Genomic DNA, 24354 nt, shown 5'->3' on the forward strand with positions numbered 1-24354 from the left:
CCTCCCCATGCAGCGAGGGATCATTAAATATCAAACACTTTATTTGTGCCATTTGCATTGCTTATTGTGCCCTTGTGCAGGATGGAAACTTGGCTGCCATAATTGATGTGTGTGGATTTAAAGGCGCCTGGATCTCTTGAAACAGGCAGGGAAACGAAGGAGAAGCTCTAAGTGACGGCTGCCGGTTCTGCTTCAGCAGCACAGCAGGATAAAAGGGGAAATAAAAAGGGGAAGGAGTGACAGATGAGTTTAGGTCACCCTGACACAAGGATGTAAGGGTTTTGGGCACATTACCTTTTGCTTGGGGGTGGAGAGGAGGGGACCACCTCCTCTGGGTGACAGCCACTGCTGGACATGATGAGACACCGCTGTGCCACTGATCCCAGCTTGTCACTGGGCTGAACTGGTGCTTCTTCCCTGCTGTGCCAGGGGAAACTTTGCTGCAGCAGGGCATGCACATGAGCATGAGGCCTTTAAATATTTATAATGTAACGGATGATGTCGAGATGCTGGGCAAGAGACTGAGAGGTTCCCAAAGTCCTCTGCACATTGGCCCTGCTGCAAACTCTTGTTTAGTGGCTGCTGGAACTCTTGGCAATGTCAGCAGGGGGCTATGGCTTGCATTGAGCAGACAGAGGACACCCCAAGAGGAAATAAGGTAAATAGTCAATTAAAAAAATCCTCCAGATCAGAACAAGCTCCCCAAACCCCTCTCTCTTCCCAGAAGTGACCGTGGTGCACTGCCCTGGTCCTTTCAAATCACAGAGGTCCAAACAAATCACAGAGGCTGTGATTTGTTGTTGTCACCATGGGAAATGTAAAGCACAGCAGCAGAGCATCACTTGCTGCTTTATTACCCTTCCTGCTCCCTTCATTTCTTTGCCGAGACTGCAAATAAAAGAGCAGACAAGTGGTGGCTGTGCCACTGTCCCTGTGCTCAAAAGCAGGGTGGGCAGAGATGGGCAGAGAGGCAGAGCCCCAGGATGTCCCCCCAGAGAGGAGCTGCTGCCAGCACAGGGCACAGAGAGGGGACAAGCACACAGGGCTTGCCTTGTTTTGGCACATGAGAGCGTGTGATGGGGCAGAGAGAGCAGCTGCCAGCAGTTACCTCAGGGACAGGTCACACACTGGGAACAGGCTCTGGCACAGGGTTACAGCAGGACAGGTGGGGCATGGGTGGGGTCAGGCACTAGGAAAGAAAGTGCTTGTGCTGCCACAGGCACGTGGACAGCTCTGGAAGTAAAAGCCTGACCAAACCTGCCCAGCCTACAGCAGAAGGGACCTGCTGTGGCTCTGGGACTCAGGGATTTAATTTTTTCCTCTCTATGCAATTTTTTTCCTCCCTGCAAGCAGAGACAGCAGCAGGCTAAACAAATAAGGGGCTGTAATGTAATCTTAGACATATGCTCTTGAATTCACATTTAGAGTGCAAACCATAATATTTTGGTTTATTATTTAATTACAGAGCTTGTAAATGTAAATGGATTTAGACCTTTAATTTTTAGGAAGCTTGAATTACCTTCTACTGCTTGTTTAATATTCAGGTGGAGAACTTCCATGTCTGGCTGCAGCATGTTCTGGGTGTGCAACAGAGCTGGGTGTTTTTTTACCACTCCATCTTGCATTTGTAGAAGTTGGGACAAATTATGTTTTACTGTAAAGTGTCTAAAATTAATGAAGTGGCAGAGCATAAAGAGTTGGTTTCAGTCCTTCCTCCCCCAGCAGCACTTTGCAAACTGTGATAACCTCCCCGGTGAAAACCAGAAGGAAATTGAGCTCCCATTCACTGTTTTTTCTTTCGCACCTGAGCAGAAAAATACTGTATTTCTGGAAATGTTCCCCTCTTAGAAATTGTTTGCCTAATATTATTTGTGTCAGACAAACCTCTGACAAGGCCGCCCCAGCTTGAAATGTGAGCTCTGTTCCTGCTCTGGACTTGTTCTGGGAGCACAAGTCTCATTTTGAAATTTGTCAAAAGGCTTGAGCATATGTGTGGGACTGGTGCTGGAGTGTGCCAAAGAACTGCTCCCATTTCGGGTGACTGAGGCTTCAAAACACAAAAACCTGAGTGGAAACTGCTTTTGAGGCCTTGAGTCTGAGCCCCCTGCTCTTGGGGCAGCTCCTGCAGGGGCTGGTGGGGTCACCCCACAGCAGGAGGGCAGCACCCACATGGCCCCAGCGAGCCCAGGGTCCTGAGCCACGTGTCCCCTGGCCATGCCTCCTGGACATGCCACCAGCCAGCGGGAATGGTGATTAGGGGAATTGATTCCTTGCCTAAGCAAGGTGCCAGCAGGAACACTGCCGCCTGGGAATGAAGTGGTTATTTAGAATACTCCATCTCTGGGTGTTCGCATTCCCCTCCCTGCTGAGCCGCTCAGCTCAGGTATCAGGAAGACCCTGCTGTGCAGGCTCTTGCCCCAGGAGGCACAGCATTGCTGTGAAGGTTTGGGATGTGGTCCTGGACCTCCTTCCCTGCTGCCTCCCCATGGACCCCCAGGTGTCTCCACAATGGGAACAAGGCAGGTTAAGGGATGCTTTGCTCGTGGCCCACGAGAGGGGGCCTGAAAGCAAGGTGCATCCTTTCCTGCTATGACCAGAGGAAAAAAGTAATTGTATCTATTTGGAAATGTATTTAACTGAGGCTGCTCATCCTGTGCAATTCCCATTTCCTCAGGCTGTCTCCCAGCATCAGTGATATCTGCAGGCAGCTGGTCAGAGCTGTGAGTGACTCCACAGAGACACTGCACATGGACACAGCTAAACCTCTTACACACTGTGCAGGCAGACCCCAGCCAACATCAGGAGGGGGGCTGCAATCACATCCCACCTTGTCAGGCATGTACCCACTCCCACCTGGCTTTTGAGCAGCAAGTTATGGATAGTGCAACCTCCAGGCCAGCTCTTGTACACATTTTGTGTACAACAAAAACTCCTGCTTGTTCCATGCTGAGTAAATCATTTCTCCATGAGAAGAGTCTGTGGAGGGCCATGCCAAGATCAGTAACATATTCTCTGGATGTACGCTAAGGAATAACTGTGTAACTTTTCTCCCTCATGGACCTCATGTTTTAGCAAAGCCTGATGGTGTTTTGTTTTTTTTCCTTTGTAATGTCATATGATTTTAAATCACTGCATTCAAGCAGATGTACATTTGGCATCTGGATAGACAATACAGCATAAAGTAACGACCATCTAATTCCTATCCATCTGGATTCACTGTATAAATAATCAGAGCAAAACACCTGGAGAAGGGAGGTGAGGGGGCTGAGCCCATCAGCAACAATGTGCAATAAATGGCATAAGAAGATGTCAGACCCACATGATGGGTCAGTCTTGATCCCTCACTGCAATTCAGTAACATAAAAATACCCTCCATTTGAGTCTGGGCTGTTTACACAGCTGGAGCATAAATATTTAGGTTTGCAAGAGAAACGCTTGCTCAGCCGAAATCGCTGTGAGATCTCTGGTGTCAGCAGCGGGGGGTGTGGAGAGGCCCAGCATCTCCCTGGAAAAAAGAAAATCGATAATAATTAAAGCAGGGAGCTCTGTTTCCACAGAGAACCCGGCGCTTATGTAAAACTAACTCAGCTCATGTTCTTTGGGGGTGTGGAAAACTCCCAGCGAGGGTGGGCGAGCGCTGTGACAAAGCTGCACAAGGGCCACATGTGGGGACCTCATGGACACGGGGCTGGTATGTGGGGGGTGATGGGGAGGGTGCAGATGTTGCTCTGAGGACTCTGGGGGAGCCACAGGCACCTCCATGGAACAAGTCCAGCCTGTGGGACAGCAAGGAGCTCGTCCAGTGCATTTTGTGTCAGGTGCTCTGTGAGTGATGTGCCTGCCATTGCCCTGGCCAGGAACCACTGAATTTCCATGAATTACATTTTTCCCCTTGCATTTTGCTATTATAAAGTTGGCTGTAGACCCAGGTTCATCTTTTGCCACCTCTTGCCAGGGGAAAGGAAGGCTTTCACTATTCCTCAGCATTACACAGACAGGTAGAGCATCACCCACCCCAGGGAGGGGATGGAGAACCAAGTTGGCTCCTTCCCACTGAATGATGACAGCCCCTTTCTAGAAAAAAATGTTTAAGTGGATTTTTCATCAGGTAAACCCTCACTTTAGGAAAACCATAAGGTATAGCAGTTATTAAAAAGATGATTTCTACTAATGCATCTGCTGCATCTTCATTATGTCAGGGCATCTCCATGAAGAGATTTGCAGAGGAATCCAGCCATTCATTTCCACACATAATTCCTCAATAGCACATTTGCTTCAAAGACTTTTATAGACTTTTACTACTACATGAATCCTTAGATACTTATTTTTTTAGGCTCCAGGGGATCCATTGAAAAGAAATTAGTTTTCTGAAGTTTTATGACAAAGGTTTTGCTCTGGATAAAAGCTTCCCGTTATTTCTGACTTCGGTTCTCCACAAAGATGACTTTGGCAGGTCTGTTTCTATGGCTGCCACAGGGTGTGAGGCATGGGTAGAATTTTAGGTCCCAAAAATAAATAATATATTTCTATTGGGAAAGGGTCCTTCCTTACCCTCACCTCTGCAGTAGTGCGGACATTTTTCTACAGATATACAAATGCACATGAACACCTGGGAATGGGAACCCTCCTTCTTTCCATGTTGTTCCCATCACCACCATCTACCTCATCACCTGACCCATCTGGGCACAGGCCAGCCCCACCAGGGATGGCCAAAAATGCTCTTATAGATCCCTCTTGTGCTCCCAGTCCTGTCTGAGCAGTGGCTGGTGGAAAAACCGGAGGGGAGGTGGGATGTTGGCCCCTAACCAACAGAATCCCACCTGAGGCCATGGAGATGGTGAAACTTAATAAGAAACAGGCAAAACCAGTAATAATTAAAAACCTCTCTCCCAATTTCCATGATCCTAATGCAACCTTTAAGCCACACAAAGGCACGGCAAACTCACAGCACTCAAGGAGCATTTCATACATCAAGTGCTTTTTTTGGGAAGGAGCCAAGTCTCATTTTGATTTCCTGAGGATTGGGAATTTCCAAAAGCAAATCATATGCCTTGAAAAATAGGCTATTGTGAGTGTGGGGATGTCACACACATCCACTGGCAAAACAGCCAGTCAAGGGAGTCCGGCAATCCAAGTGTTCCTGGCCTGTGTGTCTCCAGGATAATGGTGATCTGTGTAAGCTGGAGCAGTCAATGTGCCTTGTTTAATAAAAACATAAACTGTTTGGTGCAATCCTGCTCCTGTCAAGATGGCATTTCACTGCCCCAGTCTTCACTGAGACACTGAGTATAGTGGGGTGATGGTGTCGAGGCCAACAAAGGGTGAGAGGGGAGGATTAGAGGAGAGCAAACATGGCCAGCCGGGCTGCAGAGGGAAAGCCAGGTGGTTACACTGCAGCAGCACTGATGCAGCTAAAGGAAATATTTAGCTGGACTCATTTGCTGTGAGGTGTCGCTGGAATTAAGGACCACCATGTTCAAAGGAAGGGGTGCAGCCAGCACTGAGGTTTATGAGGGGTAAAACCCACCACACTTCAGGGAGTGAGCCAGCCACGTTGGAGAGAGGGGAGGAGAAAAGATGCTGTGGGCAGACAGGCAGCTTCTGGCTTTCTCCATGGAAAAATGTGCTGGCAGAAGCCACAGCTGGTTTTGGTGTTAGTCTGCCCATGCAGTTCCATGGCAACACACCAAGGATCACCGCTGGCAGCTTTCCTTATGGAGCTTCTACATCAAACCAAGCTTCTTCCTCCATCCTGCTGCCTTGGTCTGTCAGGGCTGTGTCCCTGTCCCTTTGCTTGCCCTGCCTCAATCCTGGCAGGGCTCCATGCACAGCAGTGGGACCACAGTGAGTCCCACGGAACCTGGACAGCCATCTCATCCTCCCTGCACCCATCCAAAAGACATCTCCAGACCTTCACAGCCCGATAGTTCTGCCTCAGAAACTGCAACTGGCAGCAAAACAAGGCAATTAGCCCTAATCACCCTGAATTATCACAAGTCCTCCTCCATCCTGACTTTTCTGCCTCTCTTCCCCCCAGAACTTTGCTCTCTCATTAATTGAAACAGAACCTTTCTGTCACCACTGATTGCATCGTCCAACATCAGCTGCCTGGAAGGATAAAATTAAAAGATAGAAAGTGTGTGCTTTTGGTACAACTAAATAGGTGCCAGAGAAGGTAATTTAATTATGCAGTGATTGAATTAGGTGTAAGAAACTGCATTATGCCCACAAAATATCTGCCCCGATGATCGATTTGAGGCATGGTCCCTGTTTGGCCAAGTGATGGGGTTTGGTTGGGAGGGCTTGGAGCAGCTCCCATCTGAGCTGTTTGGAGCAGCATGCCATTGGAAACATTGTGGATGCCTTATCCCCCTTTTTGGCAAATTTGGCTGCTGGCAGAGTGAGGCTGGCATTAAAATAAAATAAAAAGCTCTTGTTGCTTGCTACAGATTTTCTGTGCAAGGAAAAATGACTTTAGAGAGGATGAGCCTGATGACTGGGCTGTATCCTTCCAATACTGCACCTTCTGTGGAATTAAATGGAACAAAATGAAGCAATTAATGGACAAAAACGAAAAGCTCACCATGAATGTGTGTTACTGAAAAGTAAAAGCTATGAGGAGTTCATATGGGAGAGAAAAAAGATGGATTTATAGCCAATAAAGGGTTTCAGGGAAGTCCCAGAGCCAAGTGCCCTTATGGTGTGCCACAGCCCCAGCACACCTCTAATTAGGATGAATTTCCCTTCTGCTGGAGTTAATGCATTATGTATTGAAATAATTTGTGTTCATTTGTAGCAAATAATTACTTTAAAATGTTATCATTCATTTGGATTATTTGACTTCTCTATTAATTCTATGAATAATTGTTTAAAATGTTGTGTTGAGGTTGGTGGAAAGCACTCCTATTGTGTTGTTGATGTGGTGGAGCAGCTCCCTGTGGTAGGACCAGCTGGCAGATGATGTGCTGGCATCAGCAGAGACTCAGCCTGAGCCCTTCATCCCCAACAGCTTCCCACTGCCCCTTGGTGGCAAGGAACACACACCAGATCAATGCTGGAAGTCACCACGTGCCTCAAACTTGGTGCCTCTCTCTTAATTGTAAGGAAATGCTCTGATTTCCATGTAAAGCTGCATCCCTGTCCTTGCTTCCCCTTGCTGTAAATTTTCTGTCCCATGAGACCTAAAAGCAAAAGCAATCTTCTTAATCACAGCACTTCGGAGCACAAACAGAGGTACAAGGTAAGAGGCGCAGGGCAATGAGCTCCTCTGTTGTGTGCCCTTCAATCTGGCTTGATAAATGGAGATTTTGCTGGGAGATTTTTCATGCATGAGCTTTAAAAGGGGAGCAAGGCTATTTTCTTTCCTTGCAAGGCGAGACAAAAGAGCTGTGCTTTCCAACTCAGCAACATTAGTCTTTATTTCAATGGGGGAAATTAAATAAATGAATCTGAAAGCGGGAAGGAGGGAAAAGCCTTCAGAACAGGATGTAAAAGAATTATTTGTGGGGTTCTTCATGTCCTCCTGCTGTTTCAGCCAAGTCCACAAAGCATTAGGGAAACACATGGACCCTGTAGGCATCCCACCAGCAGCCCCTGGCTGGACACCTGATGCTCCAACCCAGCAAGCTGCCAAAATCTTTAAAAAGTAACTTATCAATTAGCAGATCCTATCTCAAGAATTTAGTCTGGGTAACTTAAAACTTAAGTGAACTTAAAAGCTGACTATGTTTAATTTGATCAAGGCTTTAATAACATCTGGCTGGGTTAGTACGTGGGTATCCTGTGCTCCCTCCCAGCAGTGGGGCTGGAGCTGGCTCCAAACATGGAGCACCCATGTTTGCTGTGCTTGGGTCATTCCCCACCCAGCTCATGTGTTTGCAAGTCAAGAGGATGTTGTGTGGTTCCAGTGGCTCCTCTGGGAGCTGGGGGTCCTGTCAGCAGTGATCTCCCCACCGGGGCTGAGAGGTGTGAGGAAGGTGGAGAAGCCAATCCTGCCAGAGCCACTGTCCTGGACTGGGGCAGGAGGGGCTCTGTGGGGGGCTGAGGGGCCCAGTGGGGTCAGGGGGATGAAAGGGCAGGGGATGGGGGCTCAGCCCCTCTTGCATCCTGTGCCATCACTTTGTCTTTCTGTGGTGGGGCTTCTCCTGGGAAGGCATCACACACCTTGCACCAGAGAAGGATTTCACCAGCCCTTAAATCACAGGAAGATGATTTAAGGAACTGAAAGCTTCAAGCCAGGGCTTCTAACTGAAAAGACACATTGATTTTCTGTAGCTGACGGAATAAAAGAATTACTGTGACACAAAAAAAAAAAAAAAAGGAAGCAAACTTTGTTCAAAAAGCCACCTTGGCACGTGCTGTGCATCAGTGGGGCTGGTGTTCCTGGGACAGGATCCTTCTGCAGCCCCAGCCTGCCCTGACACGCTGGCACGGCTTTGGGTGCCCTGTGGTGGGAGCAGGCAGGGCCCAGAGGAAAGCAGGGCAATGATGGGGAGCCAGGTTCCTCCTTTTGGGGGCGCAGAGTCTGTACCCCACTCGGGTTTGGGGACCAAACCCCATCCCTTGCAAAGGGTACGGACGGCGGCGGGCTGAGGATGGAGCACAGTGAGCAGGGGTCTGTCCTGCTGCCGGGTGTCTCCAGCTGCAGGGTGCTGAAGGCTTTGCTCCCTGCCTCAGAATAATTGCTCTCTCTCCCCCTCGCCCGTGCCGCAATCGGCCCCGCACGGAGTCAATCGCTCGCTGCCTTTTCCCCATGAATATTTCATCCCTCCGGGCTCTGGGGAAGCTCCAGTCCGCCTGACGGGGGGAAAGGGTGACAAAGGGCGGCACACCGCAGAAAAACGCCCTAAAATGTGTCCCCAGGGCACCCCTGCGCTGGCAGCGATCCCGAGTTGTCGCTCCAGAGAGCGGTGGGAAGGCAGGAGGAGGCTGCGGGAAAAGCAAAGCTCTGGGATCCGCAGCACCGAGCCCTTCCCATGGCTGCATTGGGGTGATCCCCATCCCGGGCTGGAGCAGCCCCTCACCCCGACATCCCCTGCCTGAGCCTCGGCTTTGCCAGCAGCGCCCGGAGAGCCCCGGGCGGAGCCGTGAGGAGCTGGCAGCGATCCCTCGGCCCTCCCCAGAAGCATTTGTTAATTCTCTGTTCTCCCGTAATTACACGGAGGCAATGACCGTTCTATCATCACTTTACAACGCCTCAGTTTAAATCCACCATTAAGGCAGGAGTGTTGCGGCTCAGACACTTTAATTAACGTGAATGATCTCACCTTTGTCCACAGCATCTTTTTACGTGTTATTATATCAGGTAATTGTTAAACTATTCACTGGTTTGGAGAGGTCCATGCTTTTATTAAAATGCCTTGCTTTTTCTGACCCGGCAGATTACCCACATTTTCACACTTAGCATTTTCAGGTGATTTGAGTTAAATCAATCTGCAAGAAACCACATGAATTAATTATTTTAAGTACTAGTGGTCTCACACTAGGAAATGGGATTTGGTCAATGCTTCTCCAAATTTTAGAAGTTTCAAGGTGCTCCCAGAGCTGGCTGGGAAATCAACTCCCTATTGACCAAAGCTATCAAAAGAACTAACTGAATAGTTTAAATTAATTTGAAAACTCCCCACACTTGTGGGGGAAAAAAAAAAAAAGGCATTTATTAATTTTTAACATACCCTTTCTAGTTTCCTCTCTCACCAGAAAAAAAGGCTGGAAGAGAAACCAGGGGCTCTTCCCTCAGGAAATCCTTCCAACTTTTTTGAGCTTTTCAGAAATGCTGCTCATGGGGTTTTTTTCAAGTAAAATTACATTGAAAATGTGGAACGATTAAATAAAATCCAGCCCAAACCCCCAGCTGATAAGTCCTTTCAGGGCACACTCTGATGTGGATGAAACTTGCTTCTGACCAATTTTGACCACTTGAAAATGGGGGAAATTGAAGCAATTTTTGTGCAAACAGCCAGGACTAGCTGAGGCATATTGCTTGCACTCTGTGTCAGCCCTGAAGGTGGACAGTGATTATGTTTCTCTGCTAAAACATGGCCCAGGGGGCTGCAGGAGGCTTGGTCCTTCCCAAGTGTGTCTCCAGTTCCTGCTTCCAGCATCTGGAGAATGATCAGGTGAGAGCAAGACTGGGATGCAGGCACAGGATGAGACTTTTGCCTCAACCCTTCAAGGACCAAAGCACTGGGTAAACCCTGAAATTTGGTCTGAACACCTGAACCTTCATTTCCTCCTTTTTCTCACCCTGAGTTGTTCTTTAGAAGCAGCAGCAAAGCTGAGTTAGGACAGACAGGGGAGAAGATCCCACTGCCACTGGCCTTCCCCATCAGCAGCAGGAGCATCACCTGTGCCCAGCCCATGGCAAGCACGGGTATCACAGGAGCACCTGGGGGCCCTCATGGCCTTACCCAGACTCAGCTGGGACACACCTGCCCAAGGGCACTGGAACCTCTTGCAGCTCAGCCCAGCCACCAGTCCTGGCTTCAGCCTTTCTTCAGAGGGGCCTTGCATTATCCCATTTCTCCAGCCTGGAATCGGTTTGCTCCCGTCTGCTGGGCTGTGCTGGACCCTGGATCTTGTTGATGTCTCTGTGTGTGTGGAGGTGTTGATGGACGCTGGTCCCAGCCCTGCAGGACTGCCCTCCTGGGTGAGGATCGCCCCTGACTCCCAGCTGGACCAACAGTGAGTTGTTGTGCTCTGGGTGGTGGTGAAGGCAGAGCTGTGTGTGAACCACATCATTGTGCTGGCATCAGCCTGGGAAAAAGGGCTGGAGGGCACCCTGCACTAAGGGACTGCCTTAATTTTGCCACGTGTTTGACCACCACGGGTGTGTGCCTTTCCCAGGGCTGGGGCAGGTCTGCTGCAGAGGATATTGCTTTGGGGAGGTGCACCTGAGTCTTGGAAACCATGCTGGGTGTCAGGGTTCTTGTGCTGTCCTGCCTCTGAGAGGAGCCTTTGTCACTGCTGGGCTGGGGGCCACGTCTGTGGCTCCCAAACCCACCCCCCGAGGTGAGAGAATGGGGAATGGCTCTGCCCCTCAGCCCTGTGGATGTGACTGGGGACACGGCAGGGAGGCTCCTCTGAGGGCAAGGACAGCTTGGTGTGGCGGTGATGAGAGCTGTGGTTAACTGGGTTAATTATATTCATGTTGCTAGGAACACGGTGAATTATGTTAATAGCAGCATCTGGGGAAATTACATCTTCATTAATTGGTCCTGATTGCTGTTTGGCAGATGCGAGATGTTTCTGACTTTAACATGCAGGACAAAATTTATTGTAATCAGCACATGCAGTAACTGCACAAATACTGTTACCATGCCTTGCTGATTGACTCTCTGAAGAGGAAGGGGTGGCAAAGACCTGCATGGCCATCTCATCCTTGTTCTCCTGCCCCAGCCAGGACCGATTCCTGCTCTAGTGCTTCTTCTGGTAGAGCTCTGAACATTGTTTTGAGTTAATAACAGTAATAATATGGTTGACAGACACAGGAGAGCAGTCATGGGACTGAGAATGCTTCTGTTGATGTGTTGTACCCTTGAGCTGGCCTGGATCTGCCCACAAGGCTCCTCCTCATGGATGTAACCTGAGGACAATCGGGTCTATTCACATACTTGGAGTCAAATGCGTTGGTGATTTGGAGACCTTTGGTCCCATGGAGTCCCCAGCAGGAAGGAGAGGAAGCTCACCCAGGCAAGGCTGTCCTCAGGGCACCACCCCTGGGTGGGAGATGGGGCTGCTGGCATGTGAAGGGACGCCAGCCACGGCCACAGCAGGGGTGAGCTACGTGCAGTCTGTGGCACCGATCTTTGCAGTGCTGCAGCTTTCAGTCAAGGGAGCAGCAGCAAACAAGGAATAAACCACATTGCAGTGAGCTATCACAGCGTGGCAGAAAGCTCCATTCTTAACCATGGCAGAGATCCTAATCCCTTTGGATAAACCCCCAAAGCTCCAAGTAAGTGTGGAGGTAATACATTGCCTCCCTGGGGAAGCACAGGCTGAAACGCAGGCGAGGCACCGAGTCTCTCATAAGTTATGGGGCTCATCTGGGGACAGCAATAAGTTGTGTTATGGCCTTGCTTGCTCTGCCTTCTTTTTACACAACACCATCTTTCATTTTAATAGTGGATTTTCAGCCAGCTTTGTTAGGGCTGCTGCTAATTGGGCTGGATTCATGTGTCCCACCAGGGCACAGGACAAGCCTGGCACGGCTCAGAAGGGAACGGTTTTACTGCCTGGTGCTTTCAATGGGCATAGCCCAGGCTTTGGGGAGCAGGAGGAGGGGACATGGCAGGGGTGAGAGATGAATTCAGGAACAGTTTTAACTCTTTACCTGCCCTTGAAGCTCATCTACCCTCCCTTGAGGCAGTGATTGGACAGAGAGTGACTCTATATGATTCAAATATCTCCCAGGGAGATGGAAACCTGTTTTACAATCAGCCTTTCTGATCTGAAAGATGTGGACCCACCTCTTTTGCTGTGAAACTGGATTTAAAAGTTCTTCAGTAATGAAAGTGTCAGATTCAAACCTTCAAAAAGTGGTTTCCATAGGTCATCACAAGAAATGAGAACTCATTGCTGGGACAATTCTGCCAGAGCTTTGGAAGCAGCAAAGTCTGCGCCCTCAAAACCCAGAGCTAGGTTTCACTAAGAATCTGTAATTGGTGCTGAGCGGGGAGCTCCCCGTGTCTTTTCCACGACACTGCCCCTGTAAATAAATGCAGGGACCAGGAGAGCTGTGTTGCATGTGAGATTTGGCTGCAAAGCAATGCTTCTGGCATGTGAGACACTTTTACCAGTTCCAGAGCTCCCCAGATCCCTCAGCACAGGGGCACTGGGAGGTCAGAGAGCTCCAGGGTTTCTGCTTGTGTTCTCAGAGACTCACAGAAATCCTCTTTCCACCACTGTTACACAGCACTTGCTAGCTCTGTCTCCACTGTCCTACAGTCCTCCCTGGAGCCCTGGATGCTGTGGCCCTGCCAAACTGGCTGTTCCAAGGTGACCAGAACTTCCAGCTCCCAGTCACCTTGCTAAGATGGACAAACCCCACTAATTAGATGGAGAAATTAATGTTTAGTGGGAGCATCCACTTGGGATGTCTCCAAAAACACAGCTCTGAAATGTGTGGCTCTTTAATCAGAGACACCTTCATTCCACAGATCCTTCAGCCAGAGTGGCAAAGTGTGTCCCCATCTTGCTGTGGGTCAGTCCTTTTTGTCTGAAGGACAGAATATGGTATGGGTGGTCTAGGATCCTTTTCCTCCCCCATCTGGATGAACCAGATGGTAAAAACAGGCCATTTGTTTCTGAGGTCTTTCCCCATCAGCCACACTAGAAATGTCAGGAAACTCCCATGAGTGGAAGCCTGCTCATGCCAAACACCAAACATTTCACATTTGTAGCTGAGAAACACAGCAAGGAGCTTGCTAGTTGGCAAACAGACTGAATTGTAGCAATTTTATTTTTAAAGGGCAATTAGCACTGTGGAAGGATTCTCTCTGCCTCTTCAATATGCTATGTTTGTTAGTTAAAAGCTCAATTTATGGTTAATGTTAACATGTCATGGCTCTGCAGTTGAGCTGCTCTGCGGCATCAAGAGAACTGTGTCACAGCAGAAGTTCTGAGAGAGGCAAATGGGGGCAATAGCACTGTGAAACCCAGTGGTACCCACAGAAATTTAGTGGGGAGGTTTTCCAGAGAAGACTGAAACTCTGGAAGATGTTACTATTTGGGATTTTCCCTTCCTGCTGACTTGGGAGCTGAGACTGTCAGACCTGGGTGAGGTTTTTGCAGATTCCTGGGCGATGCTCAGGGCCAGCGAGCAGCAATGTCAGACCAGGAGAGATAATCCAGGCTGGGCTGTGAGCCACTCTGCAAAGCTGATATTGGGGCAGGCAACACACAGGGTCTCCACCAGCCAAGAGATCAGTCTGGTTGTGTGTGGGGACATGAATGTGCTGGTCCATCCCACTGCTTGGATTGGCCCTGGGCTGGATTAAGGCTTTAACTCAACACCAGGTACTGCAGTGCCCATCTCTTACTGTCACTCAGCTAAAGCAGAGGTGACAAGCATGTCACCACTGTGACCACCCTAGTGATGGCTCCAGGCTATGAGCTCAACTGCTGCCTTGCCCACTGCTGACAGTGGTGGGAAATACTCTGTCTTGGGGGAGAAAGTTTCTATTAGCAGTTGCAGAGGGCTAGCACTGGGTTCCTGCTCTTCTTGGAGACAGGCTGTCACCAGAGAGATCAGAAATCATTTATTTTTAACGCTATGAATATGTAGAAACTTGTCTGAGCTTCTGCACGCAGCAGCCATGAATTTAGAAACGGCGTCAGGAATCGTGGCATTCGGCATCCTGCGAATCGGGTCAGAGCTATAAATTTCTCTTACTGGTGCACAAGCCATTTGCCATACGTGACTTGCTGAATTTGTGGTCATTTCTCTCTCTGCCCCTGTGTGCAAAGTGTATGACTGAGGTTTTATATTGCACCTCTGAGACACAAAGTCCTTCTGGTGCTTTTGCCTTGCATCCTAAACAGCCTCACTTGCTCTTTTCCCCGTCCCCTTGGCTTAATGGCTTCTGGCCACAGCCTGGCCCTTAAATCATGGGCTGCACCTGGACAGGCATAAACTGTGACTGTCCCCAGACAGAGAGGGTTTGATTGGAGAGGTGAGGGATGTGACTCTGAACACAGCTCAGCCTTGGGAGAATGCTGCTCCTACACTGAGCCCAAGGTGGGTTCTCTGGCACAGGCACCAAAGGCGATTTGGGCAAATCCTCCAGAGACCCCTGACATGATCAGTGAGCCTTTCCAAGGACAGTCATTTGGAATACAGAGGGATGAAACGCTCAGGGTGGATTTTGTGGGGGTATGTTAAGATGATCTGTGTGTTGGGAGGAAAGCTTAAGCGAAGCAAGTTCACACTGTGGGGACTGGAAGATGATGCTGCCATCCTCCTCCTCCTCCACTTTACTGCCTGTGCTTCTCCTCCCCCACCTCTATCTGTTCTAGACATAAAAGCTTTTTTATTGCAAGACTATTTTTGCTCCGTGAATTAAAATGGAGCATTTGCAACCCCTCCTTCCCAGTGCAACTGCTCCCAGCAGCTGGTCCCAGCCCCTCTGGCCAGCCTGGGAAAGGCAAGCTCAGCAGCAGGACATGAGCAGGGTCTTGCTAAACCCAGCTCTGCTGAGATATGCCTGTGGCTCGAGATGGGTCTGCCCTGTTCCACAGACTGCTCCCTATGAGCCTGGTGAATCACTAAAGGCAGCAGAGGTGACCAAGGTGTTTCCTAGCTGATTCCTAAGTGAATCCCTTTGTTGCAGCAGTGCCATTACACAAACAGGAACTGTATCAACAGGATTGTTTATTAAATTCTGGTCTGGTTGCAAGGGTGCAACCCCACTGAGACCCTTTTGTGAAGAAACATGAAACAAGAGCAGTTTTCCCATGTTGCTGTGAATTGTATCTTGCTTGCAGGTTGCCCTTGGGATCACATACAGGTGTTATCAGGGTCTGAGCCCAATTACCAGGGCAGAGCAGGACACTGGAAACTGCACATTTGTGGGTCAGAGATGGAGGTCATGTGGCCTCTGCTGCTAACTCACAGCCACTCTTCAAAGCCAGGGTCTCCAGCAAACTACATACACAGCTCTGTTTCCATCAGGGTAAGGTTTCTGTGCTTTTTAAATGTGAACCTTTGAGCCTTTTCAACTTAATCCTCTTCCAAGTGTATTAGGTTTTTGGGGAGATTTCTGAAATGGCAAGGTTTCCTGAATTCCTGATCTATTGGTTCATATCTAAAGCCCTTACCATAATTCATCAGGGCCTTGCCAACATGCAATCTGAATAAATGCAGAGAGAAAGCACCTTTGCTATCAGGATTTTTCAGCTATAAATTACTGGAAGGTGATCTTTGTGAAAACAGCACCAGCTTCACTTATTTAGCAGGGAACACATACCAAGCAAAGGAAGTAACAGCAGGAGGGCTGATGGTGCAAGGTTATGGATATGGGAACGGGTTGATGATAGAAACTGGTTTCTAGCAGACACAAGCAAAGAGACATTTTAAAAGCAAAGGTTTCACAGGAGCTGTCCCTGAAGCTGTCCCTTCAGTTAGGGAAATGCCTTTGTTGCCACCACAAACCGAAATCAGAGGAGGTGAGAGCATTCTGGAAGATGCCAGCAGCTTTCTTCCCAGGTTTTGTCAAGCCTCCATCCATAGCTTCAGAGTTAACTATATTTCTATAACTGTATTTCATGTTCCCTAACTTTTCAATCAAAGAACAACCTAGCCTTCAAAAACAAATCCAAAGACTATGATCCTTTGAAGAAAGGATGATCTTGTACAGCAACCATTTACAACCAAAAGAAAAAAAATAATACATTTTGATTGTTATGGTAAAGAGAAGGTCAGAGGTAAAAAGTCATTGCTATTTTGCTTTGTTTCTTAGAGATAGGGGACTGTGCCATCTAGGTTTAAACAAATAATAGCAGCAACTTCCCAATGACCCTTAATGTCCCAGCTTTAAGAGTTTCTGAACTAGCTAAAGGCTACTTTTTTGCTAAGGACTTTTGTCCCATTCCAACCTAGAGCTTTGTAACAAAACTGAAGTTATTTAGTGGAAGAGAGGAAGGAGATGCATTAGTGAGTGTATTGTCTCTTGGATGAGGTTTACGTTTACCTGAATTTATTATTTCTAACGTAATCAACTGATTGCTTATTGACCATTTTATATCAAATGTGCTCAAGGTCTGCAGTCTACAGTCAGTCAATCTATCTGCTCCCACCCTTGGTCCCCCTCTGCTATGTGACCATGTCCCAGCACTCCCCCTGTTGTCTCTCATCAAGCCATACTTGTTTTGCAGCTCAGAGCTGTAGAACACTGTGAAGATCCCACCTGCACAGCACTGTGGGAGTGTGACTGTGTGTGCTCTCTCTTCTTTGTAACATTGAGAGCTCCCTGACTAAACACACCTTTCTCTTCCCAGCCATCAGTAACCAGCTATTCTTCTTTCAGCTCAACTTCAACCTGCACTTAACCATTAACTGTGTCTAGCTGTACCTAAAAATTATTTGAAATGGAGCATCCAATTATTACAGATCTTAAACATGCAGAACAAGGCTGCTGTTTGATTTCTGTTTCAGAAATGATAAAGCATCACTCCAGCATCACTCTCTCATTCTCTCCAACAGCAGCTGAGCCACTAAACTGATGACATGAGGATTAACCAGACAGTCTAACAAGTCATTGGTAGAAAGGGCTGTTTGTGAGGTGCATGGACTGCAGTCTGAATCCATTTGATGTGCAGCTGTCTCACAGTCATTACTCATTAGCAATCTATTCCTCTTGCAGTGTAATTTTCCAAAATGTTCTCCTTCATTTTCATGGAGATCTCCACTGTCACTTTCAACTGCAACTGCACCCATCACACTTGTTTTGTGAGACTGTGGTAAAACCTGAATAAGATGAGGCCCGAAAGGTATTTTCTTCAGCTCTTCTGCTTTGGGTGTTGGAAAGTCACATTCCTGGGTTAGTAATGTGCAGCTCTCTGGCTCACAGCCAACTTCCCTTCTCTTCCTCTTGCATGCTGTGTTTGCCCTCTGCTTTGCACCGGTGCTGCTGGAACCTGCCTGTCCTGACACACTTGTCTCCTGACACTCGAGGTATGCAGACACTGCTTTATTCAGGTACTGAAGATTGATTTCATGGGATGTTGCCTCAACCTAAGAAAACACCCAGAATACACTCAGTTAAAGGGAGACATGTTTCAATTCAGCCTTGTGTGATTATCTTCCATGAATTACTTTTGCTACATGAAGGGATGGAACTTAAAATTCTTTTTCTCAAAGCAGCAAAAAGACTCAGGGGGAGCTAAGCAAAATGTCAGTAATTCTTTGTTATTGCAGCTATAATGGGAGCAGTAGAGGGCTTACCTCTGTGGGATTTAGCCAGAGATCTCCATCACTGGGATTTTCTGCTGATTTCATGGCACATACCAGCATTCGAGTTATCGCCTCTTCTACACGGGCTTCATGATCTGCATCCTGCCTCAAGAGAACAGAAGGTTTTAGGAGACAGATTAGCTCATGGGTCTCTGCAGAACAACATAGATGGCTTTAGTTTGAAGGCCACACTCATGTATGTGAAGTCAGTGGAATGTTTCAGACTCTTCCTGTGTACAGCCACAAACAGGTGACAGCACAGGCTTTGGTGCGACTGCTCATCTGAATAAGGATTTGCAAAAAAGAGTATGTGTATATAATCCTTCCCCTTAATAGTGTTTTGTTAATTGAATCTGGTGCTTGAAATTAAAATGCAATATTAGCATTTAATTAATGTATGCATTTAAACAGCTCTTTAGGACTAGAAGAGCCATAGAAGTACATAGCACATTTTTATTTCTACATATTATGTCTAATTTAAGCAATTAAAACACACAGGATGTAATAGCAAGGCAGTGAATCTTAAGAAAATTTAGGAAATGTTTTATCATGTAACAGCAGCTGACAAACTGCTGCGCTTTTGAAGATCAACAGAAGGAAAAGTATGTTTGCTCTGAAAGCTCTCCTGCAAAAGTAAAAACTAACTTACTAAACAACAGGCTCCTTGTTTCAGGCCCCCTTGGACAGCTGGATCCTAGCTAGGTTAGGGTAGCAGAACAAAACCTTATAGGATCTTAGCTTTCTTTCCCATTTGAGTTTCTTGTATGTGGAAGGAAGGGTAGACTCCCCAAACAGGATGGTGCTGTGGTTATCTCAATGACAAGCACCTAGAAGTGGATGCATAAATCTGCTTTAATTGAGATGCTTAGATGTATTTGCTTTGGAGGGAAGATGCAATATGGTCAGCCCCCAGCCCTGATCAATCGAACTGTGGCTCCAGGGAACCTGTCAAGCAAACCACACATCTGGCTGGTATGAATGCCGAAGGCAGTGATTTGTCCTGGAACCCTAAACAGAATTTGGGATAGAAGCAGGGGGGAGTGCTCTTGGAATTTTGTGGGTTTGGATGCTTAGCTTTTTAATGGCCTTGTATAAAAAAACCACCAAAATACGGAGTTTGGTATCTACATGTGGAAATTATTTAAGGTGTTGCATTCTTGGTATTCATCCTGGCTTGCTGAATAACAGGGCTGTACTGGTTGCATGACAATAATGTTAGAAAGCAAAGCATACTTTTGGGTAGCTCACATCCAGCTGAAAACAAATTAAATTTCTACTCTAAACTCTTGCCAATATAATTAATGGTTTCACCGGGACTGTAATTGTTGGTGTGATTCACATCTGTCAATATGAAAGCAGCTGGTAACAGCTGCAAGCAAGAACTGCTTGGTTTGGTAATGCAAATGTTCTCAGAATTGTCTTTTGGAATCCATGTCAGATTTTATTTTATAGATGGATTGCCCAACACCTAACAAACAATTCTGCAGGGATGATTTCTGTAAGGAGCTTTCACCTGGGCTGCAATAGCCACATTTGCTCATGATGGATACTGGTGTTTGGGGAGGGTGTGTTGTTCACTAGCAAGATCCAGCAAACCCCCCTCTGCTTACGATGCCACACAACCACTGACTCTTGCTCTCACCAAACCAAGGATCTTGGTGACTTCTGCAAGACCTTTCTGACAGAAAAGGACACAGAGTCCATAGAAAAGCTCTACTTTTGTTTTCCCTTGCAACACATAAGAACAGCTAGAAGTGCTCAGGCCCTACCCCAGCACCTGGGAGCTACCAGCCAAGCAGATCCCATCACAGCCTGCTCCTCCAGAGGGGGACAGCTTTTGAGGCTCAGCTTAGGGCACAAGTGTGTGTGGTGACATCAGAGCCTTGCCACACCCAGAGCACACAGCCAGCTCCTCTGAATTACCTCAAAGGCTCAAAATTAAAATTAAGGCAGGCTTAAGTGACTGCTCTACAATAAAACTGGTGCTTTCTCTGGCACTGGAAACAGCCTGACTGCACTCAGGGCTGTTAGAGCCTGGTCTGGGCTGTGGGTCTGCTGTCCTTGCTAAATACACAAGCTTCATCTCGAAAATTTCTCCATGAAGGAAATCCCCAAGTGAGTTCCTCTGCCCTGCTTGGTTTGATGTTGGTTTGAGAAATGCATTGTGTGGTCTTGGAACAGCAGCTGAATGCATGTGTTCTTTCCCCTGCAGATTTCCAGTCTAACATAAATTTTTTAGGAATAGGAAAAAAAAAAAAAAAAAGGCAGTGAGTATTTTAGTGAGGCAGATTTCACAGGCCATTTCAAAAGGTCCTTTTTTTTTAATATTAACCTAGGGTTAATAATAAAGTAATGTCAATCAGAAAACCTTCTGGAGTATTGAGATGATCTAGAGAAAGATGTCCCTGCTCCTTTACAGAGTGATTGGACCAGACAACCTTTAAAGGTTCCTTCCAACACAAACTATTCCATGATTCTGTGATATCCATGGAATCATCCCATATATTCTGGTTAACATGAGCAAGAAAAATCAAAGCCCAGGGAGAAGAAAATTAATTAAATACATGAGGAAATCCAACTTCAGCCAAATCAAAACTATCACAGAGGAATGAAATTCAAAAATCCTCTTCCCCTCCCTTCCTATTCACATTAATCTGATTTAAATTCTAATTTAGCTTTGCACATAAGCTTGTCCTTGAGGTGAAGTTGATGGTTTTTTTCTCCCTATTCAGCACAAAGCTGGCTGGCCCTGAAGAAACTAGGCATGTGAACATTTATCTTGTGTTTAATTGTTTACCTGATTAAAGTAAACTTGATAGGGGATTTCTGCTGAACTGGGGCTTCACATCTGGAACCTTGAAAGGTTCTTCCATAAGGGCTCTTCCATCCCCAGCCTCTGAACACAACACACCCAACAGGACCAAACCTGGGCAAGGGGCAGAAATCCCTTGGAATGCTACATCCCCATGACATTAAAAGGAAAATACCAGTTCAATCCAAGAGTTTATGCTGACAGTGACAGGATCAATGGATTCCACATAGTGCCACCAGTGCCTTGGAACAAGCAGGACCTGGAATTGGAGACATTACATTAGGGTACAAGCAGTAGCCTGAAGGAAGACGTGTTTTTTTTAATTTAGGTGATGTGGGATATAGAGACAGAACTGAGGAAAGGACATGGGTGAGAGGTGATATTTATTTCTCTATTTAAAAGACCCTTTTCTCAAGATTTAAATGCCCACTCTGTCAATACTATCATGTAAGAAAAGGACATGATCCAGAACTTACTTTCTTGTCTTTCATCCAAACTCCTTCCCATATAGTCCCAAGCAGGACTATAACCTTTAACTACTGTAGGTGAGCAAAGTCCAGCACTACAGAGGAGTTGCAGCAGTATATCAGGGCTTCAGACAGAGTCTCAGCCAAGCAGGAATTCTTTTGTAGACTCTCCAACTGAGCAGATTTCCCAGTTCCTTTAGGACTGCCAGCTGGTTTCCCCAAAAAACAGGCATCCCTATGCTCATCTAGATGACTAGGTGACAAAATGTAGCTTTAATTCTGGTAAATAATCACCAGTATTAAATTTGTCACTTTTAGTAGACAGGCTTTTAAGAGAAATGTCATGATTTCTGGAACAATCTAGTTTAGATCAGAGCTTTACAACAATATCAGGATAATAGCTGTGACATAAAATTGATTCCAACCCATGGTTTTCATGGTACAAGACACTGATGTTGTTTTGATGATAGAGGACAAGCTTTGCAGATTACTGAACATTAGATTAACATGGAACTATCAAGGAAAGCATAAAAGATATTTTTTGACAAGTTATAAAAATGGTCAGAGAGAGACAAAAATATACACTTCACAATGGGGAAAGTGAAGCAATGATCTGTATCTGAATTGCAGACAATTCATTCTCTTGGTAGACACAAATTACTTTGAAGAATGTTCTGTTACCCAGATAGCCCTGTGCTTCATTATATCAAAACACAGCTAATGAGAAAATTTCCTGTGGAGGAAACAATGGCACCAGCCCTGCAAACACTTACAGGACACTTGGAACACTCTCGTTTTTTGGGCCAGATGACAAAATGTTCTCCATAGGCTTCAATTTAAACAAAAAAAAATACTGGCCCTCCAAAGGTCAAAATCATTTGGACATTACTCTTTAATCTGGTACAGCATACAGAACAGAAAAGGAAGCCAGTCAGTGGAGGGTCATTATTTTAAAAATATCACTGGTTAGTCCTGACATTGTAAGTGGATGAAACCTTACAGATTGTAGCCAAAACATGTTTTCTATTCTGAACAAGTTTCAGAGTTTTGTTTTTATCAAGGAAACATCCACTTTAAATGAACAGTGCAGTTGCATTAGCAGCAATGGTTTTATCTATAAGGAAGTGTTTGCCAGTTTCACTGACTGCAAAATCATATACCCCTCCCTCCCCAAATGCTCTTCTGCTCTATAGTGGATCTCACTGAACTCTGCTAAAGAATCTGGGTGCTCTCCAAGTGACTGGGTGTAATGCTGAACCCTGGAAAACTTTGTTTTACAGCAGAAGCAAGCAGAGCTCCCATAAGCAGCTGTTTGCAACTATGGGATCCTTCCTGAGAGACTTGTGTGGGAACAGTGAGATTCCAACATGCTGGAGAAGTGGATGAAGACACTGGGGAATTGTTGCAGAGGGACTATGTAGCAAGGGAACAGGAGAAAGAAATAAATTAAGGGAAGGGTATAAATGTTTCAGTAAGAGATGCTGCCTGGAAAACCAAGAAGGAAATTAGGCCTGGAACGTGCTGGCTCCTCATAACTCACATGCAAAATGGAGACAGAAATGCTTTGGAGAGAGGAGGTACAGCCAGAAGGAAAATGCAATCCCCCCAACTTTTCCTGTGTTTTCAAACCAAAGAGGAGGAATTTGGTCCTTTAGAGACCAATCAGATTTCCCTTGCCAGCAGGTTAAGGGTAATAACTGCAAAGTTGTCTTTCTGCAGCTAACACTGTTTGCTGATGCAGTTTATAGCTATGACTCAAACAGGCAAAGGAGGGTCCACAAAGACACTTGCTCTCACTCTTTTATTGTTTAACATGCTTATGCTTATTAAAATAAGGATTTATAGCAACAAGAAAAATTGAAATTATCAAAAAGCAAAAGGATTAAAACTTCAAGGAAGATGAAGAAATGGAAAAATGTAATTAAAACCAAAAAATACAGCTGGCAAGAGAGCAGAACTAACAAGACCAAAGAACCCAAAAATCCAAGAACACAGAAGAGGTAGGATTATTCTATGTTTACAAACTAGTATTCTTCTAGGTTTTCAGATTAGAAGCAAATACATGCACAATAAAATGAAAGCAAACAAAAAAAACACCACCTCTAATGATCAATTCCAGATTAAAATAAATCAGACTTCCATATGTTTATGAATATGGGACACAGATTTAGCTATGTTCCTACAGGAAATGTGAAAGTAAGCCACAGTAAAACAACACACACAAATACAGCACATATTTTACAGGAAAATGTAAAGTCCAAGTGCAAGACAGAACTACTCCAAGCTCAGAAATTATCTTGTGCTGGCCTGCTTTCTGCAGAACTTATCTAACTTTATTAGTGCTAGGAAGATACTGATCTAAACAGTAACCAATCAGATAATTTTAATATTTAGGCTAGTGACAGCCAAATATAGCAAATGAAGTTAAAGTAGGACAGAAGTCCCAGAAAAGATAAAATGAGATGCTGTAATGGGAGGAAAGAAACCAAAGGAACAGTTGGGAGAGCAAGTGGAGCAATGCTGAAGACTTGTACAGCACAAAGAACAGAGCAGGTTTGAATTCTCAGCGGACATGATTAACTTGATACAGTGCAAAGGTAGGGCAAAGGTGGAATTGCTTCAAAAAGAGAGCATATCCTGAAATGAAATATTATATCAAGAAATTTCTGCTCATTAGAAAAAGATATTTAGGTAAATGCATACAAAAAGGAAGCCAGTGATGGGAAGATAAAGACATGGGGGCACGGGGGAACCCAAGGAAATCCCAGAAGTGTTTGCAACCATGGCAATGAAAAATAAAATGCAGTAGGTGCAGGCATAGTCAGTTCTGTGGGAACACCACCTGAGGACTCTATGTGAGTGCTGCTGCCCCAGCCTATGCCTCATCCCAGCTGCAGCCCGCCTGTCCTGGTGCTTGGAAGGTGCTTCTCATCCTGCCTCCCTCCTGGAGTCTTCCTGTCTACTGAAATGGAGCTGAAGGGCCACTGGGGTCAGAAATATGAGCACAGCCATGGGGAAAGGCACAGTGAAGAGGGAGGGAGGGAGGGAGGGGGGGGTTGGGGACTGTATCAGGCCATACCCACACTGACCCAGGTAAGAGAATGAGGGAAATTCAGGGGAGGGCT

General features: G+C 46.4%; 1 protein-coding gene across 2 annotated transcripts in view; it reads right to left on the bottom strand.

Annotated features, from left to right (window-relative positions):
- Positions 1-1420: 1420 nt before the first annotated feature.
- HSPBAP1 (HSPB1 associated protein 1) overlaps positions 1421-24354 on the bottom strand; it is a 52569-nt gene continuing 29635 nt past the window's right edge. Inside the window, exons 6-8 of one of the 2 annotated variants that reach the window (XM_086897424.1) lie at positions 20938-21021; positions 17942-18052; positions 1421-3505 (exon numbers count right to left, since the gene is read on the bottom strand). In XM_086897424.1, coding sequence (XP_086753550.1) covers positions 3470-3505; positions 17942-18052; positions 20938-21021 — 231 coding nt within the window. In that variant the 3' untranslated portion in view covers positions 1421-3469. Of the gene's footprint in view, positions 3506-15350; positions 17732-17941; positions 18053-20937; positions 21022-24354 lie in introns of those variants that run through there. The other variant, XM_086897423.1, reaches the window with a different exon arrangement.

This window comes from Cyanistes caeruleus, chromosome 7 (genome assembly GCF_971803275.1).
Source record: "Cyanistes caeruleus chromosome 7, bCyaCae1.hap1.1, whole genome shotgun sequence".
NCBI classification, from domain to species: Eukaryota; Metazoa; Chordata; class Aves; order Passeriformes; family Paridae; genus Cyanistes; species Cyanistes caeruleus.